The sequence below is a fragment of the Ictalurus punctatus genome, chromosome 11 (genome assembly GCF_001660625.3).
Source record: "Ictalurus punctatus breed USDA103 chromosome 11, Coco_2.0, whole genome shotgun sequence".
Classification (NCBI taxonomy): domain Eukaryota; kingdom Metazoa; phylum Chordata; class Actinopteri; order Siluriformes; family Ictaluridae; genus Ictalurus; species Ictalurus punctatus.
The window spans coordinates 4040990-4062955 of record NC_030426.2 but is presented as its reverse complement, the minus strand read 5'-3'; the positions used below and the strand labels follow the sequence as shown (position 1 = coordinate 4062955).

The window sequence follows — 21966 nt, the reverse complement described above, 5'->3', positions numbered from 1 at the left end:
AGTGCCTACACACTGGCATTTCGTTCTCCTACAATTCCAATGGATTTTTTTCCCCTTCTCCCCTTGCACTGGCTCAATTTTAATCAGTGCATTTGCACATTAAGATAAGAGAATTGATGAGTTACCAGTCTTCAGTCTGCTAGAAGCTTGATGTTTAATTGGCTTCTCTTCCCCCTCCACTTTTCCGCCAACCTCCCACGCACCTTAATAGTCAATAACATTCCCTTCAAACTCCTACTGCGTTTGATGCAATTGTTGGCATGCTGTTATGAGAGATAAAACAACATAAGAACATTTATAGTCCAAGTTAATTGGCATCAGAGAGTGAGGGGAAAAAACAGATTAGTGTTATAACTTCATAACTTCTAAAGTCATGGCTTGTGCACAGCTAGGCGTTCGACCATTGTAAGATTTACATTTTAATGAAATATTTGAATAAGTGCTTGAAATTCACTCTAGCAGGTCCCCAGCTCCTAAAACCAACATTTCATGTTTGTGTTTTTTGAATGGCAGTGTCAGGGAAATTAACATGCCAGTCATACAGATTAAAGGAGCATCAGTGTAAAGTCAGACTCCGCTTCAATCAAAGGTGAACTGCAGGTAAACAGCGGTCATGACATATTTTAATGACTTTTTTTTTTCCCTTCTTTTCTTCCTCTCATTGCTTTCCCTCTGACTGAAGAAACATTTTAAATATAGGTTGAATTGAGAGAAAGACATGCTTTAAGACTGTGGTTCTTTACGATCTTAAGGGGAAAAAAAAAACATGCTTTTCATCGATTTAAAAGTAACCTGTGCATGTTTAAATGGTAAATTGATAGCTTTGTTAAAATACATAAATAAATAATTAAATTAATTAATTAATTTAAAAAAAAAAAATGATTCATTTAAAAAGTCTTTACTTTCACTCCATTTGACTGAGTGGATGAAATGCACTGACCTTGTGCTTTGATGAAAATGTAAATGAAGAAAAAAACTTGGGCATATCTGTTAATGCATGGTGACATAAAGCAGTCAGACTTATAATTATTCATGTCTGTTGCATCACCTAAATTATTAAGAAATGCTTCTTTGAATACGGAGTGTGTGGAAGGAATTAACCAGGATGGCTTTAAGTGTTCTCAAAAAGAATTGCAGCCGTTAATGCATCTGCTTTTGAAAGTATATAAATCATTTTGAACCTCTGGTATGTCACGTGTTTAATGCTTTTTTTTTTTTTTTTTTTTTTTACAATAGTCTTAAAGTTACACTGTTTTACTTAACAGCAGGGGGAAAAAACTACTAAGGTCCAGTCAGCATTGCGTCAACTCCCCTGAACATTCTTCAATTCTTCCATTCGATCCTTTGCTCTTTTACACAATCCAGATGATATTTGCAGAGGTGCATGTTTCCATAATATTTGCCAGCGTACATGGAGCTGCATCTCTGTGGGGGCTGAAGAGCAGTGACAGGCAATCTTTTCAACAGCAGGTGCTAATTGAAACAAAACAAGGTCTGATTAGCGCAGCGTCTGGCAACCAATGAGCCAAAACAGTGCTCGCTACACACAAAATAAAAATATATATATAAATAAATAAATAAAAAAAGGCCTCCAAACATAAGAGGCCCTGAAATAAAGTGGACATCATTTAATTAACAGAACGTGTTTTAATTACTGGCTAATCCAAGCAGCAGTGTGTGTCAAATTAACTGATGTGCTAAGTGCCTGTTTGCAATGTCAGAAAACAGACAAATAATTGGAATCTAATTGCAGCCAGGTCTATTGCATGCCAACGCCCGCAGCAGGCCATCTTAATAAACAAAATCCCCCCCCCCCCCCGTAATCTATTCTGAACCTTTGAATAACAAACGCTGACTGCCTTTGCTAATTGCCATGCTTCAATGTTGGGGATTTGCCAGCTCTGACTATTAAAGGGAGGCTCTTGTGTGGATTGCTGTTACATTGCACTGCTTTAATTAAAATGAAATGAGAAGCAGAAATAGAGTTTTGTTACTGCAACTCAATATATGTAAATAAGATAATGCACTAATTTCACTCCTAAAGCACTGCGCTGAAGGGGGGGGCCGTGATGATGATGATGATGATGATGATGATGATGACCATGCAGGCACTGTGTGTGCGTGGTGGCCTTCAAAAACCTTTGCTACGCACATTTTTTCTCTGCGTTTTGATATTTTCTGCTATCGTTCTGAAACTATAAGATTTACCAAAAAAAAAAAGTTTCCCTTCAGCATACGTTTCAAAGTCTGCTCAACCCCTAAAGCAAAGGAATTGTGTTTATAGATTCCACTCAAACTTCACTGAAAGACACAAACAAACCAGCAGCTATTTCTTGCTTTCTTTTATTTGCTTTTCATTTAATATGTAATAAATGAAATAGAAAAATAATAAATATGACCGTGAGAAGTATCGCCTTTATTCATAGCCTACTCATTTTTATCTTTTTTAACAGCTTTTTTTTTTAATAGCTGTTTTTTTTTTTATTTTTTTTTTAGAAAGTTAATTAAACATTTCTACATTGTTTTAGTGGAAACGTATCAAATTTTTCTTAAACCGTATGTGTCAAAGTATGTTATAGACCAAAAAAAAAAAAAAAACACCAAAAAAACAAAACCCCAACCCAAACAAATAAACAAACAAAAACACCAAGCATTCTGGACAAAATCCAATCTGGTAATATTCTCAATAAAGCCGATGTTCATAAATCATTAGAATTGTCTGAAGGTTGCTAATAATATCTCGCAAGCATTTTATAACCGCTAATAAAGCCTCATAAAGCGCTAATATTGTGTTATAAATCATTCCTTGATAACTTATAATCACGTTGCAATGCAAGTGTCACTATTCATTATAACGCCATGTGCTGAAACTAACACGTGCATAATTATAAAGAAACGATCATATTTTTTAACGGCTATGAAAAAAATAAAAAATTATATTTATACACATGTATGTAGCGCCCAGCTTTCTGTCACTCAAAACACCATCAATTATTGTGACATTAAAATGACATTTGCAAACTACATTAAATGTGTCTGTGCGTGTTTCTCTGGAACGAAGTATTTCCACGAAGATAATATTAGTAATCGTTTGAACATGCACCTGAAACGTTAACAGAGGTTGACAAATTGATATAACGTTGAATAACTGGACATAATTCACTCCGCTTGTAGCACTCGCTGATCACGTGTTTTTAAAACGATCTGTAACTATTGTATTATTGGTCATTAATATAATATTTTTCCGTGTAATTATGCGCACGCAGTAGCTGTAAAGGTCGTGCAGTACACCACGTGGCATTGTAATGAACAGTGACAGCTGCGTTACAGTACGATGCTGCCAGCGATCATAAAAATGATTCGAATTAGAAATGAAAAACGGGATTATTCGTAATCAGACACATTTAGGAAGACTGAAATGTTTAAAAAGAGGGAAAAGTCGAAGCACGGTTATATTATGATGTATGGATGCGGGCATTATGGGAAGGGTTCTCCCTGATTTTTGGTCATTTTGGGCTGTTTAGCAGAATTCAGCTACTGCACTGTGATCTCAGACACGGGGGTTTCCTTATACGTAGTGCTACTTTAATGTATAAAAATTATCTGTGCATCCAAAGCATTAACAAGGGGGTTTGTGCGTTTTCACACACCTTCCATTTCAACTCGAAGCTCACTGGTCTATATTTGAATCATTCGAATCATACTTTCCTCTCGTCACATCAGCTGCGTTTACATGGACAACAATAATCCACTCTTAATCCGATTAAGACCATACTCTAATTAAGAAACTACCATGTAAACAGAAATTTTTACTTACCTTAATCTAATTAAGGTCATACTCGCAATAATCGAATTAAGACGTGTGGAGTACTCCCGTTTTAGTCGCATTATGGACGTGTATTACAGACATGTAAACACCTTAATCACATTATGAACGTCGTGTGAGAGTTTTCACCGCATTTTGCGACAGGACACGATCACACACGGCAGTTTCACGATTTACGGCGAACAAGAGAGTTCGGCCGCGTCCCAAATCGCATACTTGCCTACTACAGGCCTGTAGTGGGGAAAAATACATGTATCTCGGCTACTATATAGACGGTAAGTACGCGATTTGGGGCACACCCACCGCTTCAAGCAGTCGTCTATTAGCACGTATAGCATGACAAATAATTAACTGCACTTAAAGCGTTCGTAAAAAAAATAAATAAATAAACACACCCAACACTGTATACGGTCCCATAACGAAGACGAACTGCATGTCGATACGTGAAATTCTGGAGGGACGTCGGACGGCGTGGCGCGGTGACGTAATGACGCAGGGTGTTAATCTAATCATGTTCTATAACATGTAAAACGCGTACATGACAGGAGTATTCTAAAAGCGACTCATGTACACACCTTAATCACAGTATTATCTTACTCAGAGTAAGCTCAATAATTACATTACTGCTGTCCGTGTAAACGCAGTCATCGTTTATACGCTATTGCTGAAACCCACACGAAGCCACTCGATCAGATCTTAACCTGCTTTAGTATCAATCCATATAGTTTTATTTTCAGACTTTACAACGACTTTCCAAAGTTTACGTGTGCGCCATGAGAGAGCGCGTAGGCTACTGTGTGTTCTCACGGGCCGGCAAAAACCCCGTTCACTCCCGCGAGACGATCCCACAGAGATAGCAAAGCGACAAGCAGAGCGAAATATCAGCACTAAAAGCATTTTTTATTTATTTATTTTTTTTTTTAATATACCGTTTCCTTTAAACCCTGCCTTTGAGTGGCGTGAATTAATAATACACTTGATGGCGTTTATGTGTCTGAGCAATAAGATAAGCACGAAACAATTTATGTCACCTGGAGCTTTTTAACGAATCGATGCGGCTGTTTGTAATTGCTTGTTTCACAAGATTAAAAGTGCTTAAGCCTGATCTCTGTCTGCTGTTTAGTGGCGAACACGACCCTGCACTTTCCTTCATAAAAAGCCACTCGTCATCATCAGCGTTCATCTCCATCAGGAAATCCATATCGGTGATATTTTTGGGGGGAAGTTTAATGCGGTCACGATTTATAGCTGTTCGAATGCAGTTACCTAAATTGCTAGTGGGAGGGACGGTTTAACGGTCTCTTTAATTACAGGAGAATTTAATGCGCAAGCAGAGCCGCGGCCGCTGGAGCCCGTACAACACGCGCACGCGACCAGCAGAGCCGACGGCCGGGTCTAGAACCCGGTCCACGGCCCGGTCTGTTATTAAAACCCTCGCCGCGCACGTCCACTGTATGCAGTGTGGAAACCTGGGTTCCGTTTCATTCCTAACGTGCTTTTTTTTGTTCCAAGTGTTTCACGAGCGTATCGCCGGCAACCCGAGACAGCGGAAATGACGATGTTGAGAAACAGCCGTGAACCACCAGCGTTTTTATTGCATTTTTATTGAATGTTCCAGTCAGTCGCCGAGACTGGATTTGAACATGATCGTCTGCATAAGACATGAGAGTGAAGACGGGATTACAGACTGATGAAGCAGGTGATGAGGAAAATCTGTTCTCTAACAGAATGAGATGAAAATATGAAGAAGAAAACGACAGGTTTACAGCCTTGAGAGAGATCTGTTGGGTCACTCGGGGTCGTTTCCTTCACTGTACCTTTAACCTTGTGAGCTTGTACAGCATCACACCAAGAAATCACTACTATTGTAGGAAATGGGGGCAGGATTAGAAGGTGTGTGAGAGTGTGTGTGTGTGGGGAATGATCTCAAATTCCATTCTTAATCATGCACACGAGGTTGAGGGACTTTTGGGAATTCTGAAATTTACTGTGCTTGGGTTTAACGTTAGAAAACTAGAAGAAAAGGAATACAGAAATCAGTATTATGAAATGTTAGAAGCAGAAAAAGTTCACAGGAATATGAAAGATAATCCGGTTTAGGGAAAGAAAGAAACAAAACTAGTCTTGGCACTGTATATTTACTGTTTTCCTCCTGTTTTATATGAAGGATCTGATATCCGATACACCCCAATATATCACGCAGCACTTCAGCACAGCTCTCTATGATTTTCATAATGTCATAAGGACATTTTTATTTTTACATTTTTTTTTATTTTTCATTCAGAGTGTCTGAGCTCCGAGCTCCTAACCTGGACCAGACCACCGGAGGAGGCAGACGCTGGACCGCTAAACATGGATGTATCAAAAACAAATTAACACACAAAAAAAAGAGAGAGTCTTTATACAAAAAAAAGAAAGGAAAAAAAAAAAAGCTTGTCAATATTCTATTTTACAGTTGTCAAAATCCCAAAACGGGTAATTATCCCCAAAGCTCACCCCATTCCCTCCTCTCATTCTTTGTAAAAAAAAAAAAAAGAAAAAAAAAAGCATGAATTACTTGCAGCACTTTGCTATTCCAATACATACAGCAGTTTGTCATTGCTTTGTTTCTTTTTTTTTTTTTTTTTTTTTTTAATAGTCAGTACAAAGCAGTTCGAATGATAAAGCAAACATGGCATTACAAACATTTTTGTTCTTTTAAAGAAAAAAAAAAAGAAAACAAGAAAGCACACAAAGATATAATGCGGTGTATGTACAACCTACGGGAATAAAAGCCCACACAAGTGAAGCCGTCTAAGACAGTATACCATGCCTCGAAGAAACGTTAGAGAAAGATTTGTGACTTTTCTTTAGGAAATAAAAAGGCCTGAGGTTTGGATTGGTTTTTAAAACACAAAAGAACAGGAGACCTTCAAGATAAACAAGTAAGGGTTGGGTTTTTTTTTTTTTTTTGTTATTTTTTTTTTTTGTGCATTTTTATATATTTTTTTTTTAAACTCTTTCTTAAAATATCATTTGCTACAGTTTTAGACTAAACATGCAGGACATACGACTAAGTGCAAGAGAGTGAAATGGTATCTTTTTTTTTTTTTCTCTTTGTTTAATCATTCCCTATAGGTCTGAACTGAGGTATGCGTACGAACAGTTTTTCTCATGCTGCTTCACTTTAGTAATGTTGAGCTACACATGCGGAAGATGATCTTATCTACCTGCTTATCCCCTTCTCCCTCATTACTGCGAAGAGATTCGGATGAGCGCATGATGAGCGCATGTCTTGCACACTCTGACCGCTTTCAGCCCATCGACAGCTGCCCGGCTCTTGTGGCTTATTTTCTGTGAATCAAAAGACTTCCATTTTTGTCTATCGTAAATGTATGGCTGAGTTTATAATGAAAAAGAAACAAAAAAATAATATGCCATTAAAGTACCTTGTACCCAGCTTATTAGTTGTCAGGAGTGTTTGGTTTTAATATAAAAACAAAGTTGATATAAAAAGTAGACAGAACGTAAAAACAATCATAAAGCATTTGCAACGTTTAACATACACCTCCATATGGATTCACATAGTAAGTGGCATACAATCTTATCGGAGGATTAAAACAACGGGAAAACAAGGAAAAACAAACGGAAGTGTGGTCCAGTATTGTGTTATTTAAATCCCTTCCCCATCCTGGATTTCAGTTACTGCTATGTATTTAGTCCAGACACTTTTCAAAGTAAAACACTCTCTTTTATCTCAACTTCAGCTTGGCGCAGAGTGAACAGTGCTATAACGTGGTCATGTGTTTATCCCAATCTCCGTCTATTCTCTCCCGTTTGGTTAAAGGCGCAAAAAACAAAACAAAACAAAACAAAACAAAACAAAAAAAAACCTTGCAGCTGCCCCTTAAACAATCCCTTTGGCTTTTAAACATCAGCAAAAGTTGAACATCTCACTCATTTATTCACCCAAAGCTTTAGACTGTTCTTTTCCCTCTTTCGCACTACATGGGGAGGATATTTGGCCTTGTTTTGCTATTGCATGGAACATAGAGCATCTTTCTTTCTTTCTTTTTTTTTCTCTTTCGTTTTTTGAAACTAGGCGTTTATCTTTGGTAGTCACAGGTAACAGACACATCAACAATTCAAAAACAAGAAGAAGAAGAAGAAGAAGAAGAAGAAAAAAAAAGGCTGTAATAAAGAACAGAAATAATAAATTAAACAGTGGTTGGTTGCAGTCATAAATCAACATGCAAAATTTGGATACGCTACTTCTAATTTGCTTCTTGGTGTTACCGATTGGAAACATTTCGTGATTTTTTTTGGATGAAACCGCAAGCAAATGGAAATGAGAGTGGCTGCTTATTGCTGTCCAGCATCCCCTATACGCACCCCCGGTGTACCCCCCGTCCCCCCACCCCACCCCACCCCACCACTGTACCGTGGATGTTTTTAATGTGAGCCTGAAATTGACTTCATACTGGTTTCCAGGGTAATGTGGCAGGAAACATGTGGTCATAGTGGGCTGCCCCCAATGCTGTAATGCTAAGTGGTCATGGCTTCTAATGCCAACTGTGGCTTGTAATCCCTTAAACCTTTTTATCTCATGTGTAATTACTAACAACTGCTAATAAGAGAGGGAATGGGCTGGTCATTGATGTGGGCAAACAAGACATTAAAACAACAGGGAATGCACTTTAAAGTCCTCCAGCCTTAACCCGACAGTCCATAAATTACAGGATGGGAAAAAGAAAGAAAAAAAAAAAATCTCTGCTTCGTTCTATTCTGACATTTAATTTTTTCTCCCCCATTCGCACCAGTGTTTTGATCAGTGATTTGGTTGCAGCTAACACACTGCAATGAAAGGGGATTTCAGAAGGTATTTCATAAGGACCAGTCATAACCTGCGTTGATTTCTCTGTCATTCATTCCCTGGTGAAAATTAAACTTCATTGATGCGTGGAGAGAGCCTTCATTATGAGGAGTGCATATGCAGATGGACTCTGTGTGTGTGTGTGTGTGTGTGTGTGTTTGTGCGAGAGAGAGAGAGAGAGAGAGAGAGAGCAATGTGACACTGTGATGGAGATCTGAAATGTGGAATAAATGACAGAAAAATACTACATGGTAAATTTGACATTCTGTTTCCCATTAAATAATGGAAAGGAAGAGAGAAATGAAACATGGAAAGAAACTACACACATTCATCATCAAGTGCAGATCCGTACAGAATCTCTACAACAATGGGCATGAGGTCTGATCAGGTACAGAAAAAGTCAAACAATATATAGCAAATAAGAGCATAGGACAATCAGGGGGACAAAACGTCGTATTATTTGCCATCAAAACATCAGACCGAGGTTGGAAGCAACCCAAGCTGATTTGAAGGCAGTGTCACTGAACTGAAATCACGTAGACCCGCGCCCACATGCTCTGCATCAATGTCCGTTCGGGGGCTAATGATTCAAGTGTGCACTCTTCTGTAGTTTCTAGATCAGTGTTGAACTTTCTCTGCATGTGTCCACTCTGGTCTCAATGCCACCAGGCCAGGCAATGTGAAGTAGTAGTCCCCCAGTACCAAATGGCTCCTTTACTGGATGCAAGTAGAAATTACGTGCTTGGTCTGGCCTTTAACCCAAAGGAAAAAAAGTAAAAACAACTGAAAAATACTCCCAAATGGAATAGTTTCTTTTTCTTACGTCATGTGTATCTCATGATTAATGGCACTAAGAGTAAATTGGAATTTTTTGATTTTTTTTTATTTATTTTTTTTTAAATTTTTTTTTTTTTTTTTTATAGCTGTCAACAAAAGGGACTGGGAATCCAGTCGGACTTGCTAGGTTGGGAGTGGTCTCACAGATGATTTCAGTTTTAAGTTTGGCCCCTTTGGAGAGGACCCGAGGGAAAGCAGCCTTACAGCATGTCCTCGTTCCCGTGGTCGTCCTCGTAATCTCTATGGTGATCAAAGTCTGGACTGTGATTGGCTGTCACTAAGGAGAGCGGCCCTTCATGCTCCTCTGGGTCCAGTGGTTCTTCTTTAACGCTGATGTGATGCCTGCGCATGACGGGAACACACAACAGGCCATGTTTATTATTTTATCCTATTAAACCACAACCTTTTTGTTCATCTTTATACATATATATATACACATTATGCATTGGGTGGGGGGAGGAGAAAAAAAAAAACAACAAAAACCACAGAGCAGGGGAACAAATGGCTGTACATTTAATTAAACACTAACAGAGAAACACTGGTGCGCTTGATAACGTCAGTTCTCTCTCTTTCTGCTTTTCCACCATTGGGGGAACATTGGAGCTTTATTTTCCACAACTGCCAACAACAAGGGTATTCACTCAGAATTGATAAATGAGGGAGATTAACAACGCGTGATGTGGAGAGGAGAGAATTGACTCCAGCGACTGAGAGGCATAGAGAGCGAGAGAAAGAGAGAATTCGGGGAAGCGCGAGAGGGCCGCCTGTCAGACTCCCAGTGGCGTTAGATCAGCACGCTGTGTGTTCCTCTTCCCACTCGTTAACATGCCCAACCTGTGAGGCGGGTCCCAAGAGGACGACCTTGCACGAGGTTCCGTCATTAATCAACTTCAAGCTGGCAAAAAGAGAAAGAAAGAAAGGAAAGAAAAAAAAGAAAAGAAAAAAAAAACAACAACACGGCAAGCAGACAGCGACACGCACGCTTTAAATACGCAGAAAATTAATGCGCCTCCTTACCACAGTGTCAATAAGGGAGGAAGAAAAGTGCTGGCAGGGAAGTGAGAGAGAAAAGGCGGAGGCGGTTTGGGGTTGGCGAGGAGGCTCGACACAAACGCCGGGTGATAAGAAACAGGGCCCTTACCAGAATAATAACACTGTCAGTCGTAAACAAGGAAAAACATGAACAAGCCCCCCCACCCCCCACCGTCCGCAACCACAGTCTGGGCAAGGGATTCACCAAAGACATGAGATCTGCCAAATTTTCACTGTTGAAAATTGAGCCAGAGCCTGAGTGCTGACTTGTGTGGAGTTTAGGAAGAAAGAAAAGAAAAAAAAAGAAAAAAACAGAAAAAGGGAAGAAAAAAAAGAAAAAAGAAGGAACATTAAGAACAGCTGTAGGAGAATCTCTAAATTAATCAGTGTTTCGAGCGCACTGTAAACTGTTTCTTTGGTACGGCACGTTTGCCAAGTGTTAATTAGTGATAAACTGATCTTTGTTCCCCCCCTCTCATCTTCTTCCTGACACTTTGGATTAAAAAAGTAAAAAAAATCCACCAAAAAAAAAAAAAAAAAAACTCTCCTCAAAGATGCAAACAGCTTTGTGTAGCCAGAGTCACTAAGGAGGCAACACACTGCTTTGCATTACATGTCCCCGTAACTACAGCCCAATCGGATGAAAACTCACAACTCTTGTCATAACGGTCGGTAGGATTAAACCTAGTATATTAATAAAAAAAATTACAAACAAAATTTTACAGAAATGAGTCTGGGACTATTTCTAGATGCACGCAAAGCATATCTTGCTTGTATTACAAAAGAACATTTATCGGCATTAAAATATGTACTGTATCTTTTCCGTACCTTAAATGCTCTTACACTCGTCTGAGAAATATTTTTTGAGCTACTTATTTAATTTGGCAAGTGCATTCCAAAAAAAAAGAAAAAAAAAAAAAAAAAAGGAGCAAGAAAGGTGTGAAAAGGCAGGCAGCCTCGAGGCTAGCATACACATCCTGTTATTTCTATCCTGCGACTGAGCCATGCCTGCAGCTATGCCCCCAATCATTAGTACAAGCATTTTTCCACCTCCATATCTCCACACGTTCATTACAGATTTTTTTTTTTTTTTTTTAAAGGCTTTTGCTGACATTTTTGTCCTGTTCCTGGACATTTTAGACAAACTCTAGAAATGTAGCTGATTTGCTATGTGAAAGTTTTGGCACAATTTTGAACAGGTCTTTTTTTTTTTTTTAGAATACTCTCCCCTCAGCAGCTTGGAGGATTATTGGACGCACTGTGAGTCTCCCTGAAATGGAAAAGAGCTCGGACATCTTATATTCACGACTTATGTAAATATTTAAAGAAAACGGAGGCAATAATTTTGGAGCAGCGCAGCCTAGGACAGCACACGTTACTGACACATACTAAAGGAGAGTTTATAAACCTGGTGCTTGAAACAACAGAAAGAGAGAGAGAGAGAGAGAGAGAGAGAGAGAGAGAGAGAGAGAGAGAGCGATTTCCTTTATGATCTATTCCAGACTGAGAACTTTCCAAAAGGTGGAGTTTCCGTTCACATTTCGGATCAGAAGAGAATAAATCACATCACAATTTCTACTTCCTCTATGTGCTAAATGTTTCTGCAGAATTTTACGAACCTTGTTTTAAATTCTGTGCTTTCTGAAGGCCAACTTTAAATCAGTGGCACGTATATCCTCAAATACACAAACACATACTGTACATTCTTACGCACACAGTGAGGGTTAAAAGCATAAAACACTCACATAGCTGAAAGAGGGGAGCGTCCGGGACTGCTGTCACTACCGTTGCTGTTACCGTGGTCCATGGCCCCATTCATCTCCTCTCGGATAGCGTTGGCAAGCGAGTTAAGAGTGGGGCTTCCGATGGAAGCGGTAGTGTATAGAGGTATGCTGTTTTCTGCCATTGAAGCCTGAAAAAGTATGTGCACAATGTAAGAGTGAGGAAGAGGAGCTACACTGATGTACGCTGCACACAGATGGAGAGCAGACGAGTGGGGTTTTATTGAGGCCGAAAGCTATATGATTCATGAAAGATAACATGGGCACACAGCGCAAGCAGCTGGAGTTACGCTGGGCAATATGAAAAAGCCTATCATGACCTCTCAGAACGTTTCGACCCGATATGTACCACAACATAAAGGCTTACTCAGATACTGCTAGTAAAACAACAGTGTTGTGTTTAAAAAATAAAGCTGAAAAATCGCCTGAGGCTTTTATTTAATGTACACGCAAATAAACGCTGAAAAGAAGAAAAAATGAAATCTGTCAAATTTGGAACATTTTACAAATAGAAACATTAAAAACAGCTGAAATGTATTAAATCTGCTTCCAACATTTGTAAATGTTTATATATATATAATCTATCACAATACCCATAATGTCTTAGATAAAAGTATTTATGACATAATTGATCACAACAGCGTTATTATATCATTATCTCGCCCAGCAGTACTGGGTGATTTACCTGGAAGGTAGCCGGGAGGACAGGACCATATCCCAAACTGGTCTGAATGTTTTTCACTAGAGCAGGACTCCTGTAGAAATGACCATACACACACACACAGCAAAAAATTCAGTTTCCATTTTAAAAGACATAAGATCATAAAAGTCAGCTACAAATGAGTGTTAACAGTGTGAGCACATGCAGGTATTGATAAATCACTTAACACAAAGGTTTCCAGTAGTACTTGAACTGTATGTGGATTGATGACTACTCGAGACTCACATCAAGACAACAATGCCCAATAAAAGATACACAAAATCAATACCTGCAAATGAACTGCTGTACTATTTATGTGACTCAGAGAGACGACTATCTCAACAGATTTATGCATAGCAGATTCCACACATTAAGCCTGATAGATCATTTCAGAGATGAAAGACATTGACACAAAGAAAAAAAGAAAAAAAAATGAATGAAAAACTACAGACAAGATGAGCATGTGGCACATTGAAGCAAATCATGCAGGGATATTGTTGGAAGGAGAAGGGTTGGTCGGGGGACGGGGGAAGGCGGTTCTTACTGTACTAGTAGCTCGTCGTAGATGCTGTCGACGACGTGCTTCCGGGGGCGGCCTCGCTGAATGTGGCGGCCCCTTTTAAACTCTTCGTTGTCTACGGTCCAAAAGGACCCAAAGTCATCCTCGATTCTTACAAAGCACTTGTGTAGGGAGAGGTTAGTGCGCACAGCACCCTGGAAAGGGGAGGAGGCACCGAGGGAGGTAGGGGAGGAGAGGAGCAGCCAGGGCGGATGTAATGATCAGACAGACAGATGGACGGACAGACAGACAGACAGAAAATGGTCAAGTGAGAAGATTAGGGAATGCATGACCAAAAACAAGTCACTGTGGGTCCCAGCAAGCAGCTGCGAGGGTACAGAGATGCACAGCAAAGCTAGCAGCAAGTCAGTTCAGCAGCACAGCACATGAGATGATGATGATGATACGGAAACGCTTTCCATCAATCAACACCACGAGACAGGAGGGTTGGCCGTGCAAGGGAGAGGGGGGAGGGTGGGTGGACCTACCCGCTGATCTTTTGTGGCCTTCTCTTTTGGAACTCTAGCTCGTCAACAGTCCATACCGCCCCTTTAACGTTTTCTACTCGCACAAAACACTTGTGAAGACTAAGGTTATGCCGGACTGCGTTCTGCAGTTGGTGTGAAAGAAAAGAAAAAGTCTATCAGTACAAAGAGAAATAAGCCAATGTAGAGACATACACTGCAACGTTTCAAAACACACTATACAGGCCTGACATTGCGAAACTGGCCTTAATTTGACCATGCTTTTATTGGACGCTCTCGTCTGTCGAAGTTAGAGATATGGCTTCCAAACATTAAAAATACAAAGGAGCCAGTCATCAGGGTGCCAACTGTAATGGGCCTCGTTAGAAGACAAACAGAATTCCAGTGTGCAAAAACATTGAATCAAATAAACACGACGTTTTGGCCCGTCACTTTAAGCAGCACTTAAAGCAGCCACATCACTGAACAATGACGGGAAACCACATAGTTATAACATGCTTTACCGTGTTCATAATTTACCTTTTCATCAGGCTCATTTGTACAGTACACAGCCAATATTTACTAAATAAAGAGCTCAGTGACAAATGGCTTTGTGTGGCAGGGCTGTCAGCACGGTGCTTTATCATTTGCTCGTGGTAAACATAGGAGATAGTCGATCGTTTCCTGCCTTGATGCAAAGTGGAAAATCAAACGCTTGAGCAAAAAATAAAAAAATAAATAAATTGTTAAAAAAAAAAAAAATTTAATAAATAAATAAACAAACAAACAAAATAAATAAATAAAAATCGACCATGGTTCCCTCAAAGCTAGTGAAGTGTCCAGAGTAAATGTAAAAATAGGTTTAAATAGGACCCCTCTCCCGGCACCTTCTGAGGATCATTAAGCTAAATTATATTTGCATTCGGAAGAACACATTTTTTCCCCCCCAAGGAAAAAAAGCCAAATGGAAACTGCAGTAAGAAATTTTGAGCTCATTGTTTTGGTAAAGCGGCTGAAACACAATGAACGGTTTCAGATAATCTAATGGTTAGAACCTATTAGTCTTTGAGTACCTTATTTATCTTGTGATCTTTCCTCTGCGTGCGTGTGTGTGAGAGAGTGCGCACTGGATGTTTGAGTTACGGAGCTGAGAGCTACGGTCACAGCCGGTCTTTCTCGCACGTTCACATTTTATTCGCTTTCTATCTTAATTCCACATCCTGTTTCTTTATCGCCGTCTGGCTTTACCCTGTCCGGTTCTGCGTGCATGGATATTCTGCCGGTTTTTTTCCACAACCGTGAAAGATGACCTTATAAACCTTTAATCACGCGAGCACTGACTTTTTATTTGCTTGCTTGCTTCTCGTTCTTTCCATAAATATGTTCGAAAGACTCAACGGATACAATTGATAATTTGGACATAACGAAATGTACATTTGACCAGAACAGGAAGCTGTAAGCAGGAATGAGAGATTACCTTCCAGGTAGCTGCATTCCGCCTGAAATATGCAAACATTCGCGTGAACCAGTTGTATATCTCGTTTAGTGTTAGCTGTCTTTCTGGTGACTCAAGTATTGCCTGGAAACACACACACACACACACACACACACACACAAACGCTGATAAGCACAGTTTTTTTCCCCCCATTTCCTTTACAGACGTGGGCTTAAACAAAAGGAGATGCGTGTTCAGGCACCCTTCCCTTTAATGGAGCATGTAAAACAGGTCTCTGCTGATCGACTCTCTTGCTGCTTTGTTTACCGAATGCTTTTGGTGTGGCCTCATTCAAATGCATCCATTTGAATACACCCTTTCCCACTAAGCAACTAGAACAAGTGGAAACTATTTTGCCGGGGACAGATTACAGGGCGCCAATTATCGCCCTGCCCAGATTAATGCTTGTGCGACGGCAGATTAGTGCTTGGCTCTGATAATTGACTGGGCATCTTAAAGATGTTCCATCCCCGCTGTTGTGGGAAATGAATTTCCTAATAATCACATCGGCTGTAATGCTTCATCAAAAGCAATTGTTATACAGTATATGAGCTGCTTCTTCTTTTTTTTTTTCCTCCCTTTTCCTTCACACACTCCCTCTTCTCAGACGCCATTGTGCTCGATACAGCTGCTTAATCCTGTGTCGCAGGTCTAAATCGTATTTGAAATTTTAACAGCATTAGTTGGAAGGGGAAAAAATGTTTGCGGTTTGTGTCCATGCTGGAAATATTAGATGGGTTTTTGAACGCGTGTATATCATGAAGCCGAATTAAATCGGGAGAGAAGAGATGTACGTGTACGCCGTGAGCGACTGCGGTCTTACCTGGCGTATTAATGATGCGTATGTGAAGGGAGGACGCACGTCTGTGTTCATGTAGAACTCCTTGTTTTGGCCGATATCTGTTATCGAGGTGCGTTTACAAATAGAGAGAGACATACAATTCATGACAACACCAATATATCAGTTCAACAACAACCAAAAACAAAAAAAACACACGTATACAAAAGTTGACGGAACAATATTAGAAACATAAATGCTGATTAAGGATTATATGCGAGGGGCCTCACGCCCTGATAGCTACCTGGCGATATGGGCATGCTGTACTTGTCTGAGTAGCGTCGGCGAATGGGTCCGACACTGTGCAGGCTGGTGGGTGTGATGACCGTGGGATGGTGGGAGAGCGGTGTAAGCGGGGTGGTGGGTGTGGTTGGGGTTTGAGGCAGGCTGAGGGGCGGCGAGGCTCCGGGGGCCGTCTTGGACAGCGTGGCATTGGAAACCAGGTTGAGCTGAAAGGCACAATGCAAAAAAGAGGGAGGATTGGACTGATGCGTTAATCACTGCCTGGGTGCATGCTGCCGCTAATTGCAAACACACCCTTGAATCAACCTCGCGAGCGCTGAGGTGTGTGGGTGGCGCGCTGGCTTGCAAATGTTCGTAAAGACAAAGAGCCCTATTCCACCTCTGCCATCTTCCATCTTTCCAGCAGTAATTCAGACACATCTTCCCTGTTTTATTCTGTCTTGGCGATTTTTTTTCTTCTTCCCCCTCTTAATTTGAGCTGTCCCCCTGAAACTTGCCAGCTGACAGCGCATGTTTTCCCACCCCTGAGAGGCCTCTAATAAGCTAGAGATGAAGAGGCCAAACTGAACTAATTATAGGCGGCAACTGTATTAGAAGGATCCTAATTAGCGGACTTACGGAGGGGATACCGTGATTACATTGCGTATTCGAGTGACCCTCAGCGTGAACGGTCTGGCGAAAAGATCAGTCTAGAACATTCTGGAGAAAGAGGGCTGTTCCCTTTTTATGAAGTGGAAACAAAAGATTTATAAAGAGGTATTAAGTAATAATGACTATAATAATCTAATTAAGCAGGGAGCTCTAAGTGGTACAGTGGATCTTCTGGCAGCTGTGCTCCTCTTTCACTAGAGTGGAAAACGCAAGCCTGACCTGCTGCTCTTGCTATTAATCTGCGTGTGTGTGTGTGTGTGTGTGTGTAGCTGATGACACAAATACATATTTCCCCTCACCAAATTGTTTTAATTGCTAATTTGCCAAAGGAGGCCATGGTTTCAAATGAAACATGATTACTGTGTGGTGTGTGATGAGGGAAGGGGAGAAAGGCAGAGAAAAAGACGTCGGATTTTCAGTTGTCGGGGTCATAAATGGTTGCATTTGTGCTAACAAATTAATGAAATGTCAACCCTGTCAATTGCTTTCACGGTATCAGATGTCTAATTTTTTTTTTTTTTTTACATGGTGATGCTGTCATTGTAAATGGAGGGCAAGGCAGGTTAAAGCCAGCAGACAGTGTTTAATACAATCCACACATCATCCCACACACCCCCGACCCACCCGCCCCATCTCCACCCCCTACCATCAGCACACACATCTAGCACAATTACCACACAGCCTATTAACACTCATTATCATCCTGATGCCCCGCTTGATGGACACATATATAATAAAGAAATTCAGAAGGCTGGCGCTGACAAAGGCACAGCACTGTCATCACGCGCTGCTTTTTACATTTTTGGGGGGAATTTTTGAACGGTTTAAACAGCTTCCGTGCGGCAGCTTCTGCGCTCGGTCGAAATTGACAGTGCGGTAAGATGCATGCTTTGTAAAACTATAGGACGTCGTTCGTTTGTATCGATATGTGCAGACATATATATATATATATATATATATATATATATATATATATATATATATATATATATATATATATATATACACGTCAAAACTGTATGTAACGCTTTTGTGTTCGTGTTGATGGTTACAAGTAATGAAAATAATGAACGTATTAGAAAAAAAACAAAACATATCTCGTGTCTAAGAGTGGATCTTTCCATACAGCACATACACACTTACACTTGTGTGGATTAGCTAGCTTCATGCCAGTGCTATTCCTTTGCTTTATAATGGTGATTATGCGCCACAATAGGTCAGACAGATGCACAATGGCCTCCTCTTTATTTCTTTCACCGTTTCAGTGCTTTCCAGCACACTCACACAAAAAAGAGAGAATTCAGAGAGAAATGAATTAAACTGGTGATCTAATTATACTGCCTTTGACTCACCAAGCTGCTACTGAACGAACAAACAAACAAAGACAAAGCGAGGAAAAAAAAAACTACCCTTAATTACTGACGGAGAAAAGGTCACTTTTCTAAAAAGAGTGTGTGGTGAAGGTAAATACACGGATACACTGATAAACAGGCTTAGTGACATTTCCCTTCAAATCACTGATTTACTCAGAAGTCTCTTATCAGTATAAGGGGATGTGGTAGCAAGCTAACAATGCTCTCAATATCTCAGACCACATTTCATACACCATGTGTCTAGACACCTGCTAATCTACAGCACGTGTGTTTGTGAGGCGTCTACAGGATATGTATTTATAGTGAAAATGTAGACAAACAAACAAAAATAATTCGCTGTGTCATCCTCTCAGTAGCCGTATATTAGAATATGTACACCAGCCACTTTAATAGGAACACCAGTAATCGGTTCATTCAAGCGATTATCCGTTCGGCCGATCGTGTGGCAGCGGTGCAATGCCTCTTGAGAATGCACATGCGGGACCTTGAGGTCAATAGGCTACAAAAGCAGAAGACCACACCAAAGTTAGACAGTTGAAAACTGGAAAACAAAAAACAAAAACAAAGAGGAACCTAAAGTGGTTTTATGCTGTGCATACATTGTGCATTCTGAGATGCTGTTCTGCTCACCATGGTTTGTAAAGAGTGGTTATTTGAGTTACAGTAGCCTTCCTGTCAGCTTCAACCAGTCTGGCCATTCTCCTCTGACCTCAACATCGTTAAACTCTATAGGTGTTTGTGTGTGAGAAGATCGGTAGGTTCCGAAAGACTCAAACCAGCCAGCCTGGCACCAACAACCACGCTATGGTCAAAGTCACAGAGATCACGTATTTTTCTCCATTCTGGTGTTTGATGTCAACACTCCGGTGTCTGAAGGTGTTCCTATTAAAGTGGCTGGTGAGTGTATGTACATAAAACTCCTGATTTTTGATGTTTTTACTGCTAAATTCTTTTACAACTGTTGCACCAGTCTGTTAAATCTAGAGTCACTGAGTGTTACTAGCAGTGAGTAGGACTAGGTATGTCAATCTGAATATCAATACTAAGAGTACTGGAAGCCAAGAGAACTTGAGCATGCTAGTAAACTCTGAAGACTTCATAAATAGTATCATATAAAAATAATATGAAATAAATATGCCTTTGTGTTTCTTCAAAGCCAAAAAAAAACAAACAAACATCATTAGCCATACCTGAGTATCCCTAAAAAAAACAGTTACATTCTGGGATTTCTATTTCTGTCTGTCCTGCATAATCTTTTGGCTTCTGAAAAGATGTCGTAATGGTGAAAAGCAAATTTACTTTACAACTATCAGAGAAAACATGGAAGAAGATAAACAAGGAGACCAGCGGGTGGTTTGTTACTTACGGGCTGTGGGGTGGGTTTGGGCTCTGTGGACTTGACGTGTAGGTGAGTCATCATAGCTTGCAGACGTTCTTTGTCTTTCGCTAACTGTAATGAACAAGCAAAGACAGAAAGGACACAAGAGATGATGTACAAATGAGCAACCGTTTCTGAAGAAGCCGCTTGTTTTCATTTCAATTTTCCACACAAAATAACAAACGGATCCTTAAGACAGGATGAATGTGCCCATCATAGACCTTTTCATAATCAGAAATATTTCGCGACTGGAATAACCAGTCACACACACGGCTCCTCTTTGACCACTGTCTTCTAGTTTTTGCTCCGTCCTGTAAAGGATACCTGTACATATTATTAGAGTAGGCAGACCCCTAAACAGCTAAGCATTGTCTGTGACACACCCCTAAACACACTACACCTTTTCTCTTCTTTTCTGTGGGCGCCAAACCCTAACATACTGTACTCTGAGTAGGCCGCATTGCTGGGTAAGCACGGATAAACACACGCATACAGTACAGAAATGTACTGATCAATGGGACGATTGGCTTTGTTCTGGAGCTACACTACTCTTAAGGTGTTCCCAGGGTTGTGTCTGTCCCTCGTCCTCGTTAATCTGCTCTAATGGAACATCGCCTTCTCGTCCTTCTGAATACATGCATAACTAATATCCTTATGCATATACATTAGCTGCCGTTACAACTGTTGCCGCTGAAAACCACTCAATGTATGTATTAATCAGCAGAAGTGATATTTACTGACGAGATGCGCGAAACGTGTGTTTTTCCATAAAGAAAAAAAAAACGAGCATTATTAATAGCGTGCCCATCACTGAATGTTTTATTGGGCTGCCAAATACTTAAAAGTCATAAATGACTTTAAAACCCAGTAAAATTCAAAATGTAATTATCTTTTGGACTAAGGCCCCAGGCTTCCCATATATCTTTGGCTGGCTGTCGTGCATACATAACACATTTTTAATGACTGGTTACTCACAAATGTACAAAATAATTTCATTTTTGTTCCCTGCACCTCCCCTCCCCACATCTCTGAGCCACTGGGAGGATGGAGATGGACGGAAGAGGAGCAGATGAAGCGAGGAGTGAGAGAAAAGAGGCAAGGATACCTGCAGTTCCAGCTGCTGAACTACTTGCATCTGTACCCGGCACTGGGCCGTACTCCGGTCGTCTAACGCGTGCTCGTTATTCAGATGTCTAGAGAGAGAGAGAGAGAGAGAGAGAGAGAGATGAGAATTTACAGCTGACTATGAAACATTTGATCAAACTTTCACGGTGGTGAAATAGTGAATTACATTATCTGCATGTTCTGTGGTACAATCATTTCTTTCAAAGGGAAAATGGACCCACGTATACGCACACCGAAATGATGCAAAGTAAATAAATCAAAGTCCGTGTGTGAAGGCGCCACCTTCTTCGAACACAAACGAGCGCGTCTTCCCGCAGCTTGAAAAAGAAGTGCTGGAACCTTTCACGCGGTGACCGCATATCTATGGAAACCTATGTGTGAGGTAAGAATAATGATCTCGGAGAGAGTACAGATTCTGAATCACGCTGTCCTGCAACACGTGTCCCCTTTTCAAAATGTAAATGGAATCTACTTAGTTTGGGTGGTTTTTCCAGTTAATTATGTCATTGAGATGAAGAGGAACTAAATGAAGCTAGGAGGAAAAAAGCCAAAGGACAACAAGGAGAAGAGAGATGAAATCTGTAATAAACTTGAATTATGAATATAATTACGCATTATGATTTTATACTGCCAAGATCATCTTCTACTCCAGACAACCCCCCCCCACCCCCCACCCCCTCCCCCCTCACATTTATAACTAATCTAAATAAGTAGCTGGCCCCACCAAGTCTTTCGCTTTCCTCCTTTTTTGTGGTGATTTATATAAAATGAGGAGATAAGGTTTTTGCCAGTGAAGGAAATATGATTGGAGG

The 21966-nt window shown here is 40.4% G+C and overlaps 1 protein-coding gene and 1 long non-coding RNA gene across 10 annotated transcripts in view; one reads left to right on the top strand and one right to left on the bottom strand.

Annotated features, from left to right (window-relative positions):
- The first annotated feature begins 5265 nt into the window (after positions 1 to 5265).
- On the top strand, positions 5266 to 6552 carry LOC108271825 (uncharacterized). Its single transcript, XR_001813942.3, has 2 exons — positions 5266 to 5525; positions 6111 to 6552. It is a non-coding gene; the product is annotated as an uncharacterized LOC108271825 (long non-coding RNA).
- The window catches only part of foxp1b (forkhead box P1b), a 185988-nt gene continuing 170450 nt past the window's right edge, over positions 6429 to 21966 (bottom strand). For 7 of the 9 annotated variants that reach the window (XM_017479637.3, XM_017479632.3, XM_017479631.3 and 4 more), the window contains 10 exons: positions 21135 to 21222; positions 20018 to 20101; positions 16629 to 16833; positions 16370 to 16446; positions 15529 to 15630; positions 14076 to 14197; positions 13014 to 13083; positions 12293 to 12459; positions 9720 to 9857; positions 6429 to 9430 (listed from right to left, as the gene is read on the bottom strand). In XM_017479637.3, the coding sequence (XP_017335126.1) occupies positions 9292 to 9430; positions 9720 to 9857; positions 12293 to 12459; positions 13014 to 13083; positions 14076 to 14197; positions 15529 to 15630; positions 16370 to 16446; positions 16629 to 16833; positions 20018 to 20101; positions 21135 to 21222 (1192 nt within the window). In that variant the 3' untranslated portion in view covers positions 6429 to 9291. Of the gene's footprint in view, positions 9858 to 12292; positions 12460 to 13013; positions 13084 to 14075; positions 14198 to 15528; positions 15631 to 16369; positions 16447 to 16628; positions 16834 to 20017; positions 20102 to 21134; positions 21223 to 21966 lie in introns of all 9 variants that reach the window. The other 2 variants (XM_017479639.3, XM_017479638.3) reach the window with 1 other exon arrangement.